Source organism: Mya arenaria, chromosome 8 (genome assembly GCF_026914265.1).
Source record: "Mya arenaria isolate MELC-2E11 chromosome 8, ASM2691426v1".
In the NCBI taxonomy this organism is placed as follows: domain Eukaryota; kingdom Metazoa; phylum Mollusca; class Bivalvia; order Myida; family Myidae; genus Mya; species Mya arenaria.
The window spans coordinates 29,387,495-29,408,963 of NC_069129.1; the positions used below are offsets into that span (position 1 = coordinate 29,387,495).

General features: G+C 37.4%; 1 protein-coding gene across 3 annotated transcripts; it reads right to left on the reverse strand.

Moving 5' to 3' along the window:
• Window positions 1–236: 236 nt before the first annotated feature.
• LOC128243831 (uncharacterized) lies at window positions 237–19,596 on the reverse strand. 3 transcript variants are annotated; one of them, XM_052961801.1, is made up of 4 exons: window positions 18,622–18,887; window positions 4,635–4,801; window positions 3,146–3,244; window positions 237–2,287 (listed from the first exon to the last, which is right to left on the reverse strand). In XM_052961801.1, the coding sequence occupies exons 1-4, from the start codon at window positions 18,641–18,643 to the stop codon at window positions 1,880–1,882; spliced, it is 696 nt and encodes a 231-aa protein (XP_052817761.1). In that variant the 5' UTR covers window positions 18,644–18,887; the 3' UTR covers window positions 237–1,879. The 3 variants fall into 3 exon arrangements, with proteins under 3 accessions (XP_052817761.1, XP_052817758.1, XP_052817760.1); XM_052961798.1 differs by lacking the exon at window positions 18,622–18,887 and adding an exon at window positions 10,521–10,713; XM_052961800.1 differs by lacking the exon at window positions 18,622–18,887 and adding an exon at window positions 19,477–19,596 and having other exon boundaries at window positions 238–2,287.
• Between the last annotated feature and the right edge of the window lie 1,873 nt (window positions 19,597–21,469).

A 21,469-nucleotide genomic window follows, 5' to 3' on the forward strand; every position in this document is an offset into this window, starting at 1 on the left:
CAAAAGCTGACATCTAAAATAATCACTCTGGAGTCCGTTTCCTGGGTAGAACCATGTACTGGTGTCCATTTTGACACACATTGAGGAAGTATCACTGGTGTGGCTTGGACACACAGCCTCTTGAGTGAGCGGCGGACACCTATAATACCAATAGACCAATCTTACCCTATGTAATGACTTCATTGTTCTTTGTTACAGAAACAAAATTGGAATTCGTGGCAATTACATACAGCAATGCCAGTTTAGTAATTCATTTTTATTTTGGCAATACATTAACAAAAACACAATATTGCTCTCTGTAAACTAAGCATGTCGGTAATAACATGTTTTATGTATGTATTTTTCAATATCAATTCTCAATCAGACTTTTTAAACGATCGACTGCCGTAACTGAATAGGGCATTGCAGTTTTATTTTACAGTCAATGTTCCTTTATTTGCACTTGAGTTCATTGAAGAACTTTATGAATGCTAATTCCGTTTGGTTTTGTCCTTACCAATGCAAGGTAAACATTTGGTATATAAAAGAATGCCATTTTCTCATTCAAACTTCGGCAGTAAACTTACTGAGGTCACCGGAATATTATATTGAAATATTCAATAGTCGGTTTCTGTTTATTTTGGTGTAACATAATATTTGCATAGTCATTTCTGTGTCCACTTAAATTGGAAATGTGTTTCGATCCCCGACTGTGCTTCTATGTTATTCTGTAGCAGAATGTATCTGGTAATCTTGGTAGCAAATGAGAAATCCGTATAAACATTAAACCGTCTCGCATAAAAGTCGGAGTTTAGGCCAATAAAAATTATTTGCTAGATTTTCGTCCTTTTTTAAATTGGCGCGGGATTACATTTTTTATTTATTTTTCCCAGACGACTGTTCCACCATTGACTATGTGGTCATGGTTTTCTTGATTGCATAAGGGACCATCTATAATTGTGTTTCTAGACGAACCTGATCGAAATAATTCTCCATTTTTACATGTGAATGTCATATAAGACCCTAGTTCAACATTTGTATTTGAGTCTACACAATTTAATGGACGGCAGAAAAAAGAGGGGGAGCGAAGGGATGAAAATCTAGCAATTAATTTAGGGTCGCCATTATGCATTAGGAATCTTCATTCTATCTTCCACAGACAGGACTTATCGCAATGCATAAGATTGATACATATCATAATATACTCAAAAATACAAATAAATAAATAGGCAGCACTGCTGACTTTACATGTAAATAAGATTGAGGTTTCAATCCTTCAAATTCGTCCACGCAGTTTAAATGCACTGGAGTTAAGTTATAAGTAAATCAAATTCGTCTATTAAAGAAACACATGCTCCAGATTTCATGACAGGTAATGTGCAACAGCATTCGGAATTTATCGGTCATTTTCCATCGAAAACAACATTCGAAATCCTCGGACATTTTCCAGCAAAAACAACATTCGGAATTCCTCGGCCATTTTCCATCAAAAACAACATTTGGAACTCCTCGGCCATTTCCATCGAAAACATTCGAAATCCTCGGACATTTTCCAGCGAAAACAACATTCGGAATTCCTCGGACATTTTCCAGCGAAAACAACATTCGGAACTCCTCGGCCATTTCCATCAAAAACAGCATTCAAAATCCTCAGCCAATTTCTATCGAAAATAACACATTCTGAGCTACTCGGCCATTTTCTATTTCACGTTGTTTTCGATAGAAAATGGCCGAGGTGTTCAAAACATTGAAAAGTTGTCAAAACGGTCATCTGTGAGAGTGCAGCTTTAAGTGACATTTCTCGAAGAATTCACCTCAAGTACTGAACTTTAATGATTAAAATCTTTGGCAGACAAAGTCATAAATAAATTCACACATGGATAAATGCAGAAATCACCCCTCAGCATTTCGTTGACGACGGAATATCTCCATTCCCAATTGCGTGATTTCTATCTTTTGTTTCTGACGGTTGACCTTTTCCTCCGGCGGTCGGCGGCGCACAGGTCTCATTACTTAAATCGATCTCTGAACAATTATCCTCAATTGAGGGTGAAGTCCGCGGAATAGAAATTTCTGGTAACTCTATTCCGAACTGCTTACATGAACACAAACATAGCACTAGCGAACATAACGTCAACACGACGCCGACGGCTTCTAACGTCAGCAGGAACGCCGCCATGCCGTAGTTCATGTCGTTATTGCCGACGTATGAGCAAGATTTTGAGCACAGTCCCCACATAATTGTGAATATCATACCCACGGCGCTAATGGGTAAGACGAGAATTGAAGACACCATATGTATCTTGATCTGAAAAGAGAAATATGTAAATATAACAACGAGCATGCTTCTAAAAAGTGAAAGAGACCATAAGTCATTGCGATTATTTTTATCTCAAAAGTTATATATGAAAGGTTTGTCTTGCCAAAAAATAGGCCATGTTCACAAGTCGGTTTTTTCATATTTTTATTAGCCATTTCTTATCATGAAAATCAAAGAGACTAAACACGATCATGCGATAAGATTTCAATAATGGCATCAACCTATATTCTGCGCCGTTATTCATATCAAGCAATCCGATTAGCTACATCGTTCTGGGATCCAATTTAGACTTATATCGAACACCAACCTGCAGTGAAGGTATCTATATAAACAGATTTATTTGAACATGCTTGCTTAGCGTGCTAGCACGGTCAAGTTTCTAGAGATCTTATTACATGAATTCACAAGAGTTAATGTGTTCGAGCCTCACCAGGGGCCATATTACAGAAGCATCCTAACTTAAAAGTGTACCTTTTCCTTATTTTCAACAATTTCCTTAACTGTTTTTTACTGTAAGAAAGTATAATGCTTAGAATATGTTCTGCAATTAAATATGGAAACTTTTTTTTTAAAGAAACCATTTTAAAGATTTTATTTCCGGAAATATTGTTATTCCAAATTTTCACTTAAGTGGAAAAATGTCAAACTTTTCTTAATCTGGAATCGGACTCGCGAGAAGTTGAATAAGCTTTTCTCATAATCCGATTTAGTATTAGCTATACACTAATTTACAAGTCCATATTTTGGAAACTATTTCACTATCACATAAATACGCCATACTGGCGTTAATAATGAGCCATATTTCTAAGAAATAATGACACTGCCGTATAAGATAAGCGTACTAACCATTGGTTTCACTATTTGTATCACCAGCCTCTGTACTTTCTGTCCCGAATTCATGGCCTGGTAATACACCGCACCGGCGAAAAACGACAGTTCCAGCATCTGAAATACGTTCAAGTAAACGCCTTAACGTCAAATGTCACAACGTTTCGCAATAGTCACGTAAAGAAAGTACACATGTACTATTCCAAAGGCATTATCATTGTAATGTTTGATGCCTTGTTACATCGGGCCGATTGCTCAGAGCTTCATTCAAGTTAACAGCATTGTTAACGTCATCGAAATGTCAAAACGTAACGTATGAGTCGTGTAAAGAAAGTACACACGTACCATTCCGAAGACAATATTAGTGTAAAGTTTGATGCATTGTTACATCGGGCCAATTGCTCAGAACTTCATTCAAGTTATCAGCATTGTTAACGTCATCGAAATGTCAAAACGTAACGCAGGAGTCGTGTAAAGAAAGTACACACGTACCATTCCGAAGACAATATTAGTGTAAAGTTTGATGCATTGTTACATCGGGCCGGTTGCTCAGAACTTTATTCAAGTTAACAGCATTGTTAACGTCATCGTTATTAGCTTTTCAAATTGTTACTTCTGTGGACGTTTTTAAAACGCATACACTTGTTATCTACTGTATTTCTTACAGGGTTAAACTCTACTGCTTTAGCTGAACTTGTTTATATTTAAATATGTAAGCAAATCATCAAACAGTTGACGTTTAAAAGTCAACAACGAATTCGTTAACCACGTTGTTAACTTTATCAAAGATTTGAACAATCGGGCCTTAAATGGTATTCAGACAGTCTAAAAAGTCAAAATATTGTCCGTTGATTACCAACAAGGCTTATCAGTCTCCGTTTTTCATTGGACTACTCATTTGGCAAACAAACGCTCCATTTCTTAAAGCTTTCGTTGTAATTGAATTATGTTTCTTACACTTTTATGAACGAACACCCAACAGAAACAAAATTTTGGAAATCCAGGTCGAAATTGTTAATTTCTCAATAGCGTACTTACGCTTTTCGGCAAAATAAAGCATTTTCTTTCACATTTTTAATGCGTATAAACAATAGAGCTCTGATTTAAAATTGTGATAATGCTTTATCACAGAGACTAGTATTTTATTCCCATTTCAAACGATTTTTTGTTTCGATGTCCCATAAACGTTCAAAAGTTTCTTTATTTTTTAAAGCTGCCATCTCACAGATGGACCGTTATGACAACTTTAAAAAAAATTGTCTTTGAACGAGCCAATTTTTGCTTAAATGTCTGAGAACTAGTGCAATAAGACTCCTGACAGAAGATGAGGTCGCAGTTTTGCATATTTACGTTCGAAAATTGATGTTTTATACCGCCGAAAAACTCAATTTCCCTGAAGCGTTAGTAATGCTTTTAGCCATAAAACCAATTTTCATTTTTTTCGAAATGGTATATCTGTGAGAGTGCAGCTATGAAACTAACTAAATGTGAAATAAGGTTCCCTTACCGTAACGCCACCGATGATGCCCCCGATGAAGTACGGTGCCGTTCCGTCAGCATAGCCGTCAACGTGAAAATTAGCACAGTATATCGCAAAGAACAATAGGAGAAATCCGACAATGAATTGGCCGCATGCTACCCATCTGTACTTTGTTATTAGCAGCATACGACCATCTGGAATAAAATGGGGTTGAATATTAAACTTTTAAAATGCCGTTGTTAACATTGCATATAAACACATATTCCCCGCCGTTTTTAGTAACCGTTGTTCAGGCATTCTGTGCTGTTATACTAGTGTTTTCAGCACGGCACTGGCACCCATATGGTGTATACTTATTTTACGGTTCTGTGTTTTATTTACACAAGGTCTTCACATTAATTATTCAAGGCAATCTTTTCTTTAAAAATTGTCACGGCAGAGGAACTTTGTTTCGAGTTGACAATTCTTTTTGACATGTAATGCCCAGTACGCATTCAAATATAGGTTTGAGTTTAATAAGCTATTGCTTCTTGAATAATTAACCGTAGGGAGCGGGACGCAGCGACGCGACAGTGGTTTCTTCTCTGCGCTAAGTAGTTTTCCCAACAAGGAGACTATGGGATTTACCTGACAATGAGACGACGTACCTGGTGAACTTGACAATGAGACTATGAGGGGTACCGGACAATGAGGCTTTGAGGTGTACATGATAATGAGACTATGAGGTGTACCGGACAATGAGACTATGAGGTGTACCTGACAATGAGACTATGAGGTGTACATGATAATGAGACTATGAGCTGTACATGATAATGAGACTATGAGCTGTACCAGACAATGAGACTATGAGCTGTACCAGACAATGAGACTATGAGCTGTACATGATAATGAGACTATGAGGTGTACATGATAATGAGACTATGAGCTGTACATGATAATGAGACTATGAGCTGTACCAGACAATGAGACTATGAGCTGTACATGATAATGAGACTATGAGCTGTACATGATAATGAGACTATGAGCTGTGCATGATAATGAGACTATGAGCTGTACATGATAATGAGACTATGAGCTGTACCAGACAATGAGACTATGAGCTGTACATGATAATGAGACTATGAGGTGTACCAGACAATGAGACTATGAGGTGTACCAGATAATGAGACTATGAGGTGTACCTGACAATGAGACTATGAGCTGTACATGATAATGAGACTATGAGCTGTACATGATAATGAGACTATGAGCTGTACCAGACAATGAGACTATGAGCTGTACCAGACAATGAGACTATGAGGTGTACCAGATAATGAGACTATGAGGTGTACCAGACAATGAGACTATGAGGTGTACCAGATAATGAGACTATGAGCTGTACATGATAATGAGACTATAAGCTGTACCAGACAATGAGACTATGAGGTGTACCGGATAATGAAACTATGAGGTGTACCTGACAATGAGACTATGAGGTGTACCGGACAATGAGACTATGAGGTGTACCGGATAATGAGACTATGAAGTGTACCAGACAACAAGGTGTACCTGACAATGAGACTATGAGGTGTACCGGACAATGAGACTATGAGGTGTACCGGATAATAAGACTATGAGGTGTACCGGATAATGAGACTATGAGGTGTACCAGACAATGAGACTATGAAGTGTACCAGGCAATGAGACTATGAAGTGTACCAGACAATAACGTGTACCTGACAATGAGACTATGAGGTGTACCTGACAATGAGACTATGAGGTGTACCAGATAATGAGACTATGAGGTGTACCTGACAATGAGACTATGAGCTGTACATGATAATGAGACTATGAGCTGTGCATGATAATGAGACTATGAGCTGTACATGATAATGAGACTATGAGCTGTACCAGACAATGAGACTATGAGCTGTACATGATAATGAGACTATGAGGTGTACCAGACAATGAGACTATGAGGTGTACCAGATAATGAGACTATGAGGTGTACCTGACAATGAGACTATGAGCTGTACATGATAATGAGACTATGAGCTGTACATGATAATGAGACTATGAGCTGTACCAGACAATGAGACTATGAGCTGTACCAGACAATGAGACTATGAGGTGTACCAGATAATGAGACTATGAGGTGTACCAGACAATGAGACTATGAGGTGTACCAGATAATGAGACTATGAGCTGTACATGATAATGAGACTATAAGCTGTACCAGACAATGAGACTATGAGGTGTACCGGATAATGAAACTATGAGGTGTACCGGACAATGAGACTATGAGGTGTACCGGACAATGAGACTATGAGGTGTACCGGATAATGAGACTATGAAGTGTACCAGACAACAAGGTGTACCTGACAATGAGACTATGAGGTGTACCTGACAATGAGACTATGAGGTGTACCGGATAATAAGACTATGAGGTGTACCGGATAATGAGACTATGAGGTGTACCAGACAATGAGACTATGAAGTGTACCAGGCAATGAGACTATGAAGTGTACCAGACAATAAGGTGTACCTGACAATGAGACTTTGAGGTGTACCTGACAATGAGACTATGAGGTGTACCAGACAATGAGACTATGAGGTGTACCAGATAATGAGACTATGAGCTGTACATGATAATGAGACTATAAGCTGTACCAGACAATGAGACTATGAGGTGTACCGGATAATGAAACTATGAGGTGTACCGGACAATGAGACTATGAGGTGTACCGGACAATGAGACTATGAGGTGTACCGGATAATGAGACTATGAAGTGTACCAGACAACAAGGTGTACCTGACAATGAGACTATGAGGTGTACCTGACAATGAGACTATGAGGTGTACATGATAATGATACTATGAGCTGTACATGATAATGAGACTATGAGCTGTACATGATAATGAGACTATGAGCTGTACCAGACAATGAGACTATGAGGTGTACCAGATAATGAGACTATGAGGTGTACCTGACAATGAGACTATGAGGTGTACCGGATAATAAGACTATGAGGTGTACCGGATAATGAGACTATGAGGTGTACCAGACAATGAGACTATGAGGTGTACCAGGCAATGAGACTATTAAGTGTACCAGACAATAAGGTGTACCTGACAATGAGACTATGAGGTGTACCTGACAATGAGACTATGAGGTGTACATGATAATGATACTATGAGCTGTACATGATAATGAGACTATGAGCTGTACATGATAATGAGACTATGAGCTGTACCAGACAATGAGACTATGAGGTGTACCAGATAATGAGACTATGAGGTGTACCTGACAATGAGACTATGAGCTGTACATGATAATGAGACTATGAGCTGTACATGATAATGAGACTATGAGCTGTACCAGACGATGAGACTATGAGCTGTACCAGAAAATGAGACTATGAGGTGTACCAGATAATGAAACTATGAGGTGTACCAGACAATGAGACTATGAGGTATACCAGATAATGAGACTATGAGCTGTACATGATAATGCGACTATGAGCTGTTCCAGACAATGAGACTATGTGGTGTACATGACAATGATACTTTGAGCTGTACATGATTATAAAACTATAAGGTGTACCGGACAATGAGACTATCAGGTTTACCTGACAATGAAACTTTGAGGTGCACCTGACAATGGGACTACTAGTATGAGTTTTCCTGACAATGAGACTATGAGGTGTACCTGACAATGAGACTTTGAGCTGTACATGATTATAAAACTATGAGGTGTACCGGACAATGAGACTATGAGCTGTACCTGACAATGAAACTATGAGGTGCACCTGACAATGAGACTACTAGTATGAGTTTTCCTGACAATGAGACTATGAGGTGTACATGACAATGAGACTATGAGGTGTACCTGACAATGAGACTACGAGGTGTACATGACAATGAGACAATGTGGTGTACATGATTATGAGACTATGAGGTGTACCTGTCAATGAGACTATGAGGTGTACCTGGCAATGAGACTATGAGGTGTACCTGACAATGAGACTATGAAGTGTACCTAACAATGAGGCTTTGACGTGTACATGACAATGAGACTATGATGTGTACCTGACAATGAGCCTACGAGGTGTACATAATTATGCGACTATGAGGTGTACATGATTATGAACTTATGAGGTGTACCGGACAATGAGACTATGAGGTGTACCTGACAATGAGACTATGAGGTGTACCTGACAATGAGACTATGAGGTGTTCATGACAATTAGGCTATGAGGTGTAAATGATTATGAAACTATAAGGTGTACCGGACAATGAGACTATGAGGTGTACCTGACAATGAGGTGTACCGGACAATGAGACATTGAAGTGCTTGACAATGAGACTAGGAGGTGTTCCTGACAATGAGACTATGAGGTGTACCTGACAATGAGACTATGACGTGTACCTGACAATGAGACTATGGGGTGTACCTGACAATGAGACTATGGGGTGTATCTGACAGTAAGACTATGGCGTGTACCTGACAATAAGACTATGACGTGTACCTGACAATAAGACTATGACGTGTACCTGACAATAAGACTATGACGTGTACCTGACAATAAGACTATGACGTGTACCTGTCAATGAGACTATGACGTGAACCTGGCAATGGTACTATAAAGTGTACTTGACAATGAGACTATGACGTGTATTTGACAATGAGACTATGACCTGTACATGACAATGAGACTATGACGCGAACCTGGCAATGGTACTATAAAGTGTACTTGACAATGAGACTATGACGTGTACCTGACAATAAGACTATGACGTGTACCTGACAATGAGACTATGACGTGAACCTGGCAATGGTACTATAAAGTGTACTTGACAATGAGACTATGACGTGTACTTGACAATGAGACTATGACGTGTACATGACAATGAGACTATGACGTGTACCAGGCAATGATACTATAAAGTGTACCTGACAATAAGACTATGACGTGTACCTGACAATAAGACTATGACGTGTACCTGATAATGAGACTATGACGTGTACCAGGCTATGAGACTATGACGTGTACCTGACAATGAGACTATGACGTGTACCTGACAATGAGACTATGACGTGTACCTGATAATGAGACTATGACGTGTACATGACAAAAAGACTATGACGTGTACCTGATAATGAGACTATGACGTGTACTTGACAATGAGACTATGACGTGTACATGACAATGAGACTATGACGTGTACCAGGCAATGATACTATAAAGTGTACCTGACAATAAGACTATGACGTGTACCTGACAATAAGACTATGACGTGTACCTGATAATGAGACTATGACGTGTACCAGGCAATGAGACTATGACGTGTACCTGATAATGAGACTATGACGTGTACCTGACAATGAGACTATGACGTGTACCTGATAATGAGACTATGACGTGTACCTGACAAAAAGACTATGACGTGTACCAGGCAATGAGACTATGACGTGTACCTGACAATAAGACTATGACGTGTACCTGATAATGAGACTATGACGTGTACCTGATAATGAGACTATGACGTGTACCTGACAATAAGACTATGACGTGTACCTGACATTGAGACTATGACGTGTACCTGATAATGAGATTTTGACGTGTACCGGACAATGAGACTATGACGTGTACCTGGCAATGAGATTTTGACGTGTACCGGACAATGAGACTATGACGTGTACCTGGCAACGAGACTATGACGCGTACCTGACAATAGTACCATGAAGTGTACTTAACAATAAGACTATGACGTGTAGCTGACAATGAGACTATGACGTGTACCTGGCAATGAGATTTTGATGTCCTGATACTGAGATAACAAAAAAAAGATTAAAAATTTGAAATCGATTATTGTAATAATAACTTATATCATAAATTTAATCTATTTAAGATAATCATGCTATTAACTTACATACAGCTCTTCGTACATAGCGAACCATGTTGTAACTTCGCGGGGTGTCAACAATTACAAATTATGTATCTTTTACGTTCCATACTAAAAATATATTGGTTAAAAAATCCTTGGTGATTTAACATATCACCTGTACACCAAAAAACAACAACACTGAACTAAAGCGAAAATAAAACACTTAAGAAATATCACTTGAAACTCATAGGCTTTTAAATAGAAATTTTGATTAAAGCTTAGTTTGAATATTCTTCTTCAAGGGGTCTTTTAAAAATTTCACCCAATTTAAAAAGCTTTGATTAATCGGCTATACAATTCCTGTTTAACACGGTTGGGGCATCGTGGGATACACTTGATACATTCTATTGAAATTATTTCAATATTTTAATAAAATAATCAAGAAAACCTTTTACAAAATTTGTAGTGTCAGTTTAATTTGTATGTATAGTGTGTTATAATTCATTTACGAAATTGATACGCAAGTAATACTTTGTGCAAACTGAATTAAGGTGTCGATTAGTTTGAAAACCAAATAAAAACTAATGCCAAACACAAACGTTAATCCTGGTGGATCAGATGGGAGAATCCACTACCCCTCCCACTCTCTATAATTGGACCGACAGACAGACAGACAGACGGACAGACGGACGGACGGATTGCACGTACGTACGGACAGACAGACAGACAGATATGTTTATTGTTGTAAACATGTTATATAACAGTTTCTTGACAAAATGTAATAAATATAAGCAAATATATGAATGTCAGTATGGTCGCAACGATGCATGGCTTAAATACAAAGAAAAGAGAAAAGTATAAGTAAGTTAAATTAAAGAACATACAAGAATGTAGAGAAAAAGAAAAGAAAAAATGGACACATTAAACTGTGAGATATATAATAAATATAGTAATGGGGTATTGTAGGAGGCTTTTTACAAATGTCATAAAACTTGAAAGATCTATACGATGTTATTTATGTAAGAATTTATAAATTTACTTAGTATGCTTTTGAATAGGTAGCAACGTTCTCAACCACTAAGTCGTATGGTTTTAACCCACATCCCTACCAAAACCTTAGCTCAACCAAATCTATGAAATACTCAAATATTCACACAATATTCACACAGGGGCGGATCCAGGATCGTACGACAGGAGGGGGTGGTTTTATAGAGCGCGAATACACGCGATTTGGGGGGGGGGGTATCGGCGTTCTCACCCATAAAACACTCGCAACGTAAAATATAAGTCTAAATTTGTACATGCTCGTATATTCTTAACATATTTACTCAAACACATATTGCACCAGTCAATTGTAACCACGCCCCCCCCCCCCCCGATCCGGGAAATAGCGGGGACTTTGACTTTTGATCCAGTCAAATCCGGGCAAAGTCCTCGCCCTGCGGGGACGAACTGCTGTTGAAACCCCCGCCAAATGCCCCCGCACCCATTGGGTCCCAAGGGACTCTAGGTAAGGCCCATTTCCCGCTATATTTGGCGCGAAAACAAAACCACCGCTTTCACCCGGCACAACGGGGCCACCTGGAAGGTAAAAACACGGCCCATTTCCCCGGCTATCCCCGGTATACCACCGGATCTTGGGTGGATGTGGTAACAATTTACTGGTGCATATATGATATACAAGGTTTAAGATAACCTCTGAAGAAGTCTCCATTCACCGCCAATATCAACTCACGACCTACCGAGTGCAGGGCGATCACTTATCACAATAACAAATGAAGCGGAAAAAGTCCACCATCTTTGGTGGCAGCAATGCACCTACAGTTCAATGATTGGCGGTGTTTTAATTAAGAAAGACAAGATACATTAACAAGGGAGGAATTGATCCTTTCTTTCAAGTGTCTATACTTTGTATCGTTTGGGAATTAATTAATATTGATCTAATCACTGTAAATAGACGTGCTACAAAAACTCTGTATAGATTTTATCGAATATCCTGACCAGAAAAGAGCAAATTCGTACTATAACAGCCCGAACGGCTAATTCAGTAAATGCCAACTCTTTCAGTACAAAACCATTTACAATTTAAAGCAGTTCGAGAAGCGTGGCATCCATGGCTCTTTGATAGTCTTTATGCGTTTTTGTTTGTTTTTGTTATACAGTCGAACCACATTGGCTCGAACTCGCTTTGCTCGAATTCCTCTTTGGCTCAAACTGGATGTAAACGACAGATTTCTATATACTGAAAGTAAGCATTCCCGCTTGGCTCGAATATTTCGAGAGTGCAAGTATTTTGCCGGTCCCTGGGAGTTCGAGCCAGCGAGGTTCGACTGTATGAGGGGTTGTCTCTTGGATTATTATCAGCGAAGATGTGTCTGAGAAGCTTCGACTAGCAGTTTGCCACTTTATTGCTGCGTACTACCCGAGTCAACACAAAAAGAAATGCTAAACGTCTTCCGGAGGGACGTTAAAAGGTGTTCATTCCACCAAGATAGCTCAAAGAAGGGCAACATTTCCAAAACAACAAACAAGACTTATATATACAATATTGGGCCAACCGGACCATGGAAAGTCCCGTGTCGTCGTAAAATAAACGTTCACCCACTCCTCCCACCAGAGACACCGGATTTTTTCTCGAGCTCATTACAAATATTGACTTCACGTACTAAAACATACCTTGTCATTTTTGCAGGTTTACGTCAACCATTTCATGGTGACTGCTTACAATTTTTATCGAGGTTATGGGTATTATCTTAGTCCTGAATTTAACAAATATTAACTTCACGGACTAAAACATACGGTATCAATATTGAAGGTTTCATCGCAGGTTCACACCAAGCTTTGTATGGAGACTGCTTACCATTATTATGGAGGTTCAGGGTATATATTTTTTTGTATTCAGGTTCATATTTTGGGTTAATCTGTTTATATATTTCTTACATTTAGGCCACTGTGGTGGAATATGTTTTAAACGAAACTGTTCAACAGAAATACCATTCGAAACGATTTGAAACGGCATTCTGCCATGCATTCCATGAAAGTCCATGTTTAAATTCCTACATTGTGATATCACAATTGAGGTTGTCATATTCCCACCCACTCCACCCTCCTCGTGTACCAAATACGCCTTCATTTTTGCCAACATTCTGCGTAACAAATACTATTCGAGTAATTGGACAGTCTAGGTACCGACTTACGACGACAGTTTAAAGAGAGGGTGGCGCACCGGCAAGCCCCCCCCCCCCCCAAAAAAAAAAAAAAAAAAAAAAAAAAAAAAAAAAAATATATAAATAAATAAATAAATAAATAAATAAATAAATAAATAAATAAATAAATAAATAAATAAATAAATCGTCTAAGTTAATTTTAATGTCAATATTGGACAAAAAAGTAACTAAAATAATGTCCGTAATGGTGCATTTTGAGCGTATTTTATTACTTTCTTTTTCCGATATTGACATAAAAAGTAAACTTGGACAATTGTAGGGGTACGACCCCACCCCCTCTCCACCAATGCTAGACAACTAGTTTAGTAGTACTTCTTTATATCTAAGTATGTTATGACATCATCAAATATTTCACGTTAAAAGTCTACAGCGGTGCCGTTAAATACGTTTTTAAATCTAACAATGTTTTGAGCAATCGTCCCATTTCGACGCAGAACAACTACTTATATGATATAATGAGCTTTAAAGCTGCACTCTCACAGATTAACCGTTTTGACAACTTCTTTATTATTTGTCTTCGAACGAGCCAATTTATAAGAAAATTCATGTAAAACAGAAATATAAGACTACTGACAGAACATTAGATTGCAGATGTTATATTTAAGTGATTAAAAATGATACTTTTATGCATTTTTTCTTAAACCGTTAGTAACGGTTTAAGCCATAAAACATTAATTTTGGAACGGAAATATAAAAATCTGCGATTTGATCTTTGGTCAGCAGTCTTTTATCACTGGTTTGCAGATATTTAAGCAAAAATTTGCTCATTCCAAGACAAAAAATAAAAAAAAAATGTCAAAACGGTAAATCTGTGAGAGTGCAGCTTTAAACGTGTAACAACAAAACAGTATTACATGTAAAAACTAATACAAGAAAATAGCTAAATAGACAACTTCTAAATATTACCACTGAGACACTTCCCGTCGTCCATCTCTCAATTACACTTCATTCTTCGAATAACATTTCAGTGATATTTCACTTGAATAACACTTGTTGTACATTCCGAGCAATCTGGCTTCTATTGGCATGTGACAATATAATCTTGTAGACTGGTTGTTTGTGTCTCAAAAGATCATAAAAAATGGATTTTGTTGGTAACAATTTGCTATATCGTGTTTTCTGGTCTACTGCTGTAGTGGCTTAATTCGTATTCAGACAATGGTCTATAACAAGGCCGCCAATTTGTTTGAACGCTGTCAACGGTCCGGATGTTCAGTTTTGGACTTTCGATCCAATAATAATAACTAGGGCTGATAATGCCCGTGACCCGTTTAAAAATAAAAAAATTCTACGTGTGTATATATAGAGAGAGGCGATTTCAGGCTATACAAAATAATAACTTTAACGGTGCATTTTCGGATCTAGAAATGAAAAAAAAAATGCGTTTGATTCCTGGCCACTGGGGAGGTTTACAATATGCAACTTAATGCAATCTTATGACCATGCATCCATGACTTCATACACTGTATACACTAGCGGTCCAGGGAGGGTGCACACCAGACCGCCCCTGGAATCGGTCCATTAATTATATCAAGAAATCCGATTAGCTAACCCGTTCTTAGATTCAATTTATACCAATATTGGATACCACCCCTGGGCGCATGTGAGTTTGACAGTTGTGTTCACCAAGCGGACAAGTGTGTTTCCTCTCTCTCTCTCAACACAAGACCACTAACAAGAGTGATAAATATAATGGTATTCACAATCGTTGAAAATATAAATGCGTTTCAATCAATCAAATAATAAATAACACGTTAATATGGCCTCTTTAACATTCGTATTACCAGGTAAACTAACAAGACGATATCAAAAACTGTCAAAACAATCGTCAATGTTTTACTTTTTATTTCAAAATAAGAGAAACAAGCAAAAAAATACGCCAATATGCTCCAATTCGGACTTTAACATAGTTAAAAACGTTTAGGAGGAGTACTCCAAAACGCCTGCCAACTTTTTAATCTAAAGAAATGTCGGTTCAGAGGGAAGGTCGCAAGTCAAATAGTTACGCATCTAAGTTACGCCCCCTTACGTCAATCCTCGATGAAGGCTTTGTTCTGATTTTTTTTAACAATTCCACTTTAACAAACCATAATAGTCCAATGTTGACAAATTCCACTGCAATAACTATAAAATGTGTTGTGTATGCTATATAAATATGGAACCAATATATCACCATACTCCCACATTAAACCGAGTCGGTATATGTCCCAATGGAGCAGTATTCAATTCTTAGGTAATTCATATTGTTATCCTTAGAAATGCCTGCTATTCCACTGAGCAACGAATTATACAATCAAATCAAAACACTCAGATATTGATTTTGAATCTTAGTGAAATCTAAGTGGATTATTGTCCTAAGGACTCTGTTTCAATAAATGGTCTTAATGGCAACTTCAGGAACCCCAGTATAGGCCATACCAAATCATTTCTATGTTAAGCGTCTGCGGACGGATAGGTTTGGGGCTTCCCGATCAAAAAAACTACAACAATTCTTTATGACCAACGATCTTACCGGACATTTTTAATTTTCTTTTACTTTAATTTCGACTACAGTACACAGGTGTTAACTCTTCGTACTGTGTATAACTATTATTGGCATTTAATATCAGGAAATGATGCATTCTGTGTGATTCCCATGATCAACACACTTAAATACAAGTATTGTTTGAACTCACATTGCAGTTGAAACCTATTTGACGACAGAGAATGGCCCTGAATGGACTAAGGATGCTCTGATGTCTATATTCTACAAAGGATGGCACTCATTTAGTATCCATTTTTCGGGGTCTCGTTTTTTTCACGATAGCTAGACAAAATTTCATTCTATTAAAGGGTTGATGTTATACATAAAACAATTTAATATGGCCTAATGATTCATCGTCTGTTGAGCCTTAACATTGTGCCTTTAAACCGGGTCTTCGTTATTATTGGTAACTGGGCTTGTTTCTGTAGTTTCCATTTACCCCCCCCCCCAACCGCACTGTTGATATTCAACATTTTCCCACTCCCACTGTCTGTGTTCAACATATTTTTCACCCCACCCCAAACTCCCCACCCCCACTGTCTGTGAACAACATATTTTTCATCACACCCCAAACTCCCCACCCCAATGTCTGTGATCAACATATTTTTCACCCCACCATAAACTCCCCACCCCACCCCCACTGCCTGTGATCAGCACATTTTTCACCCCACCATAAACTCCCCATCCCCACTGTTTGTGATCAACATATTTTTCACCCCACCATAAACTCCCCACCCCACCCCCACTGTCTGTGATCAGCACATTTTTCACCCCACCATAAACTCCCCATCCCCACTGTCTGTGATCAGCACATTTTTCACCCCACCATAAACTCCCCACCCCCACTGTCTGTGATCAACATATTTTTCACCCCACCATAAACTTCCCATCCCCACTGTCTGTGATCAACATATTTTTCACCCCACCATAAACTCCCCACCCCACCCCCACTGTCTGTGATCAGCACATTTTTCACCCCACCATAAACTTCCCATCCCCACTGTCTGTGATCAACATATTTTTCACCCCACCCCAAACTCCCCACCCCCACTGTATGTGATCAACATATTTTTCACCCCACCCCAAACTCCCCACCCACACTCCATTGTCTGTGATCAACATAAATAATTGCTTAAGTTAAGTTTTTATACATGTAGCGAAAATATTACCCTATTACGAACTTCCATATTTTCACTAAATCACCAAGACTTTTATTAAAACTTGCAGCAGTTGCGCTGTCAATAACGTCAATGTCTTTGTTTGGGTTCCGAATTCGAATCAAGGGGGTCGTTTCATCACCATGGATGGGGGTGGGGTTACGTTTATTTTACGCCACAATCGCGGCGTGGGACACCGTGAGAGTATTGGTCTTGTAAGGTTGTGGGCCATAGTGCACAGACAGGAAGTCACCCTGGTCAGAGCTACCATGGTTGTTTAATGTACACCAATGTAAAGCACTGTCCCACGGGACCCAAGTTTCACGACCCTCTCGGAAGACGGTTATTTTGCTAGTGCTGAGGCGATGGATCCAACCCGCGACTATTGAATTGATAGTGAAGTGTTTTATTACTAAACCGCGGATTCGTCACAGATAAAAAAAAATATAAATATTGTCGTCATAGCCACTTAAAGCTGCACTCTCACAGATTGGCCGTTTCGACAACGTTTTTTACTTGTTATGAGCCATTTGTTTGCGTAAATGGCCCTAATCTAGTGATACAATACTGCAATATAAAATTAAAACCCTGAAAATGTGTTTTCCAGAAGAAATAAAAAAATGCCTTATACAGACAATAAAATTCATGACATTATGTACACTTCTGAGCAGAAGAATTTTATGTAACTGTTACTAGCTGCGCCCACAAACAAGTTATTGCAATGATACACATGGTTTCGCTTGAGTGTATAATTTCAATCACGAGCCGTCAAAGAACCAGATCGCAGTTTTTCATATCTACGTTCGAAAATGATATTATATAGTTATTTTATAGTTAAAAGCGTTACCACTTACGCTTAAAGAAAAATGAAAATTGACATCAGTTATATTAAATTTGTGAGTTATCTTTTATAACTGGATTAAAAGTCATGATATCAATATCAGTTGATTCTGGGACAAAAAAAATGTCAGAACTGTCAATCTGTGAGAGTGCAGCGTTAATAAATAAACAAGTCGAGTTATATATGGCAACATGTCGTGTTATAAAAGAAAGTAAGTCGACAAGATTACATGTCCACATTATCAGTATACATTGTATACGGTATTCGCTCCCATACTTCATTAATACGGACCCTAAATCCATATAAAAATATGGAGCCCAGCTCAAAAACACGCAGAGTGTATAAAAACAAAAGATGAATATAGCGATAACACTCCTGACAAAAAGAAATTAATTACCTTTCCCGTTATCTTCAAACATTTTCTCCGATTCGATTGATCGAAGACAAGATTATCCCAAAAGAATCGATGCCAATCAATCCAAATCACTATTTTTTCTCTCACAAAATCGATGCTATGTCTATAAAAATCCGTGTTGAAATACGCGTATACTCACATTAATTGTCAAATAAAGTATATTAGTTTTAGCCAGATTTATTTGAACAAGAAATCACGCTTAATGGCTTGGCCATATGATCCCAACATGTAATTTAATTGCCGCGATATATCTCAGCTCTTTTAAATTTCAAAATAAAAGAAGCCATTTTCCTACGCTAAACTTATTTGTTAAGTATTTTCATATATCAAATTTCTTTAAATGCATTATACTTGAGATGAATAGCAGTAGATGTCGTTTGTTTATTTTGAAAAAGTGGTTTTGCCACCGTGGTTGCCTTTAATTGAATTTCAAAATTGAGCTATATTATTCAAAATTGAGTATTTTCTTTAATAATTCACATTCCTATTAATTCAACAATGACTTAAATTCATTTAACGTCCATGCTTGCTCTAATAAAATAAACAGTCTTTAATAAAATAACAGTTTGTAGCGGTTTTTACCAAATTAAATTTATAATGAAAAGCGAGTAAGAAGTGCGTATGAATTTAATTTCACTTTAATAAATTCACAATTCTTGTTACCGTGAACTCTATGGCAAATTTTGATTTTCAACTTTGTCTCCAAGACGAACCGTGTTTATAGTTTTAATACATTGACCGGTGTATAATAGTATATCTATAATTAATCTTTTTTCGTATAAAAACATGAAACAATGTAAAAAACAATCATACAAAATCTGACATAAAAATACTTACAAGAGAGGGGTAATTTTTGTATCCTCATAGCTCCGTTTAAAACTCAAAAAAATCATCCTTGAAAATTATTTCTAAATGGAAAACATGTAACGCTTGAAGATATTTGCAAACAATCTCAGCTGTGCGGTGTTTATTGGAAAACAGCCGATATTTGACCATTTCGTTCTTTTATAGGCATTCTCTATTATTGTTAGTATTATTTACGAAGTGAATAGATTTATATTTTCTTTTCATTATTGTTAAGTGATAGTCGATGGTTTTGTAAAAATGTTGGACAATTTATAAGTTTAAATATTAGCCAAAGCAATCATGATCGGAATATTCTGAAAATATTATGGTAATAATTTCGCCACACAGTCAATATTGACAGACTTATAAAAGAAAATGAAAAAGTATTATCAAAACTGTTTGGACATACACTAACAGGATCTTTTAGCTGCGTCCTCTCAACTGCATGACACTAAAATTATGACCATTGTTTCAAAAAATAAACAATGAAAAAACATCGTCAACTGAACCTTTTGAACAGTACAGAAACACTACTTGACCTATTGAAATCACTTTAAAACGTAAATTGAAACACTAATGGCAACAATACGTTTAACATATTGTAAATAAACACTTTCTAAAATGTTAATTTATTTTTTACGGGACCTGCTGACACAATACAAACAATATTAAACAAGATCAACAGTTTTCATGTTTATTGTTGTGCGATAAATTGCGATCCGAACATATCCGAAGATGCTGCGTTCATCGGGTGAGTGCGGTGGTTTTGTCTGCATGCCAAAACAAGCGGAGAATGGGCCTAACTTTGGGTCCCTGGGGTGCGGGTGCATTTGGCGGGGGTTTTACCAGCAATTCGTTCCCGGGGTTTTGCCCGGGCTTGGCTGGACCGAAACTCCCCGCTAAAGTCCCCGCTATTCCCCGGGCCTGGGGGCGTGGTTTCAATTGACTGGTGCATAACTTAATGGATTTTTTTTCACAAATTTTTATTAGCTATGACAATAACTTTACTTTTCTTCCTCGAAAACCAGACAAACTAAAACCCTGTTGGTGTTGATCTCATAAGAATGACCAAATAAAAAACAAGACTATCCGAATTCATATTGCACTTATTTGTCATATTCTCTCACGTATCGAATATGATCAACCAAAAATAAGAAACAAAATTCCAATCTATACACAAAATCAGGACATATTTGTACATTAAAAACAAATGCTAAAATGTGAAATACATTAACAAATGATAAGAACCTATATGATAATCAGAAGCTAGCATAGAACATCACACATTAACAAATGATAAGAACCTATATGACAATCAGACGCTAACATAGAACATCACACATTAACAAATGATAAGAACCTATATGATAATCAGAAGCTAACATAGAACATGACACATTAACAAATGATAAGAACCTATATGATAATGAGAAGCTAACATAGAACATCACACATTAACAAATGATAAGAACCTATATGATAATCAGAAGCTAACATAGAACATCACACATTAACAAATGATAAGAACCTATATGACAATCAGACGCTAACATAGAACATCACACATTAACAAATGATAAGAACCTATATGATAATCAGAAGCTAACATAGAACATCACACATTAACAAATGATAAGAACCTATATGATAATGAGAAGCTAACATAGAACATCACACATTAACAAATGATAAGAACCTATATGATAATCAGACGCTAACATAGAACATCACACATTAACAAATGATAAGACCCTATATGACAATCAGACGCTAACATAGAACATCACACATTAACAAATGATAAGAACCTATATGACAATCAGACGCTAACATAGAACATCACACATTAACAAAATGGCAAACAATTACATGATTGTACTCATAACATGGTTCTATGCAAAATATTTGAAAAATGTCATAAAACAAGCTAAAGATGCCAGCAATGTTTAAAATGACCTCAAATTGTAGATTGGCTACTAATTTT

Coding starts and splice junctions, on each gene's coding strand:
- LOC128243831 (XM_052961798.1), bottom strand. CDS start 10,548: ATGGTTCGCTATGTACGAAGAGCTGTAT. Junction 4,802..10,520: donor CTATGTACGAAGAGCTGTAT/GTAAGTTAATAG, acceptor ATTTTATTCCAG/ATGGTCGTATGCTGCTAATA. Junction 3,245..4,634: donor GCATCATCGGTGGCGTTACG/GTAAGGGAACCT, acceptor AACGTATTTCAG/ATGCTGGAACTGTCGTTTTT.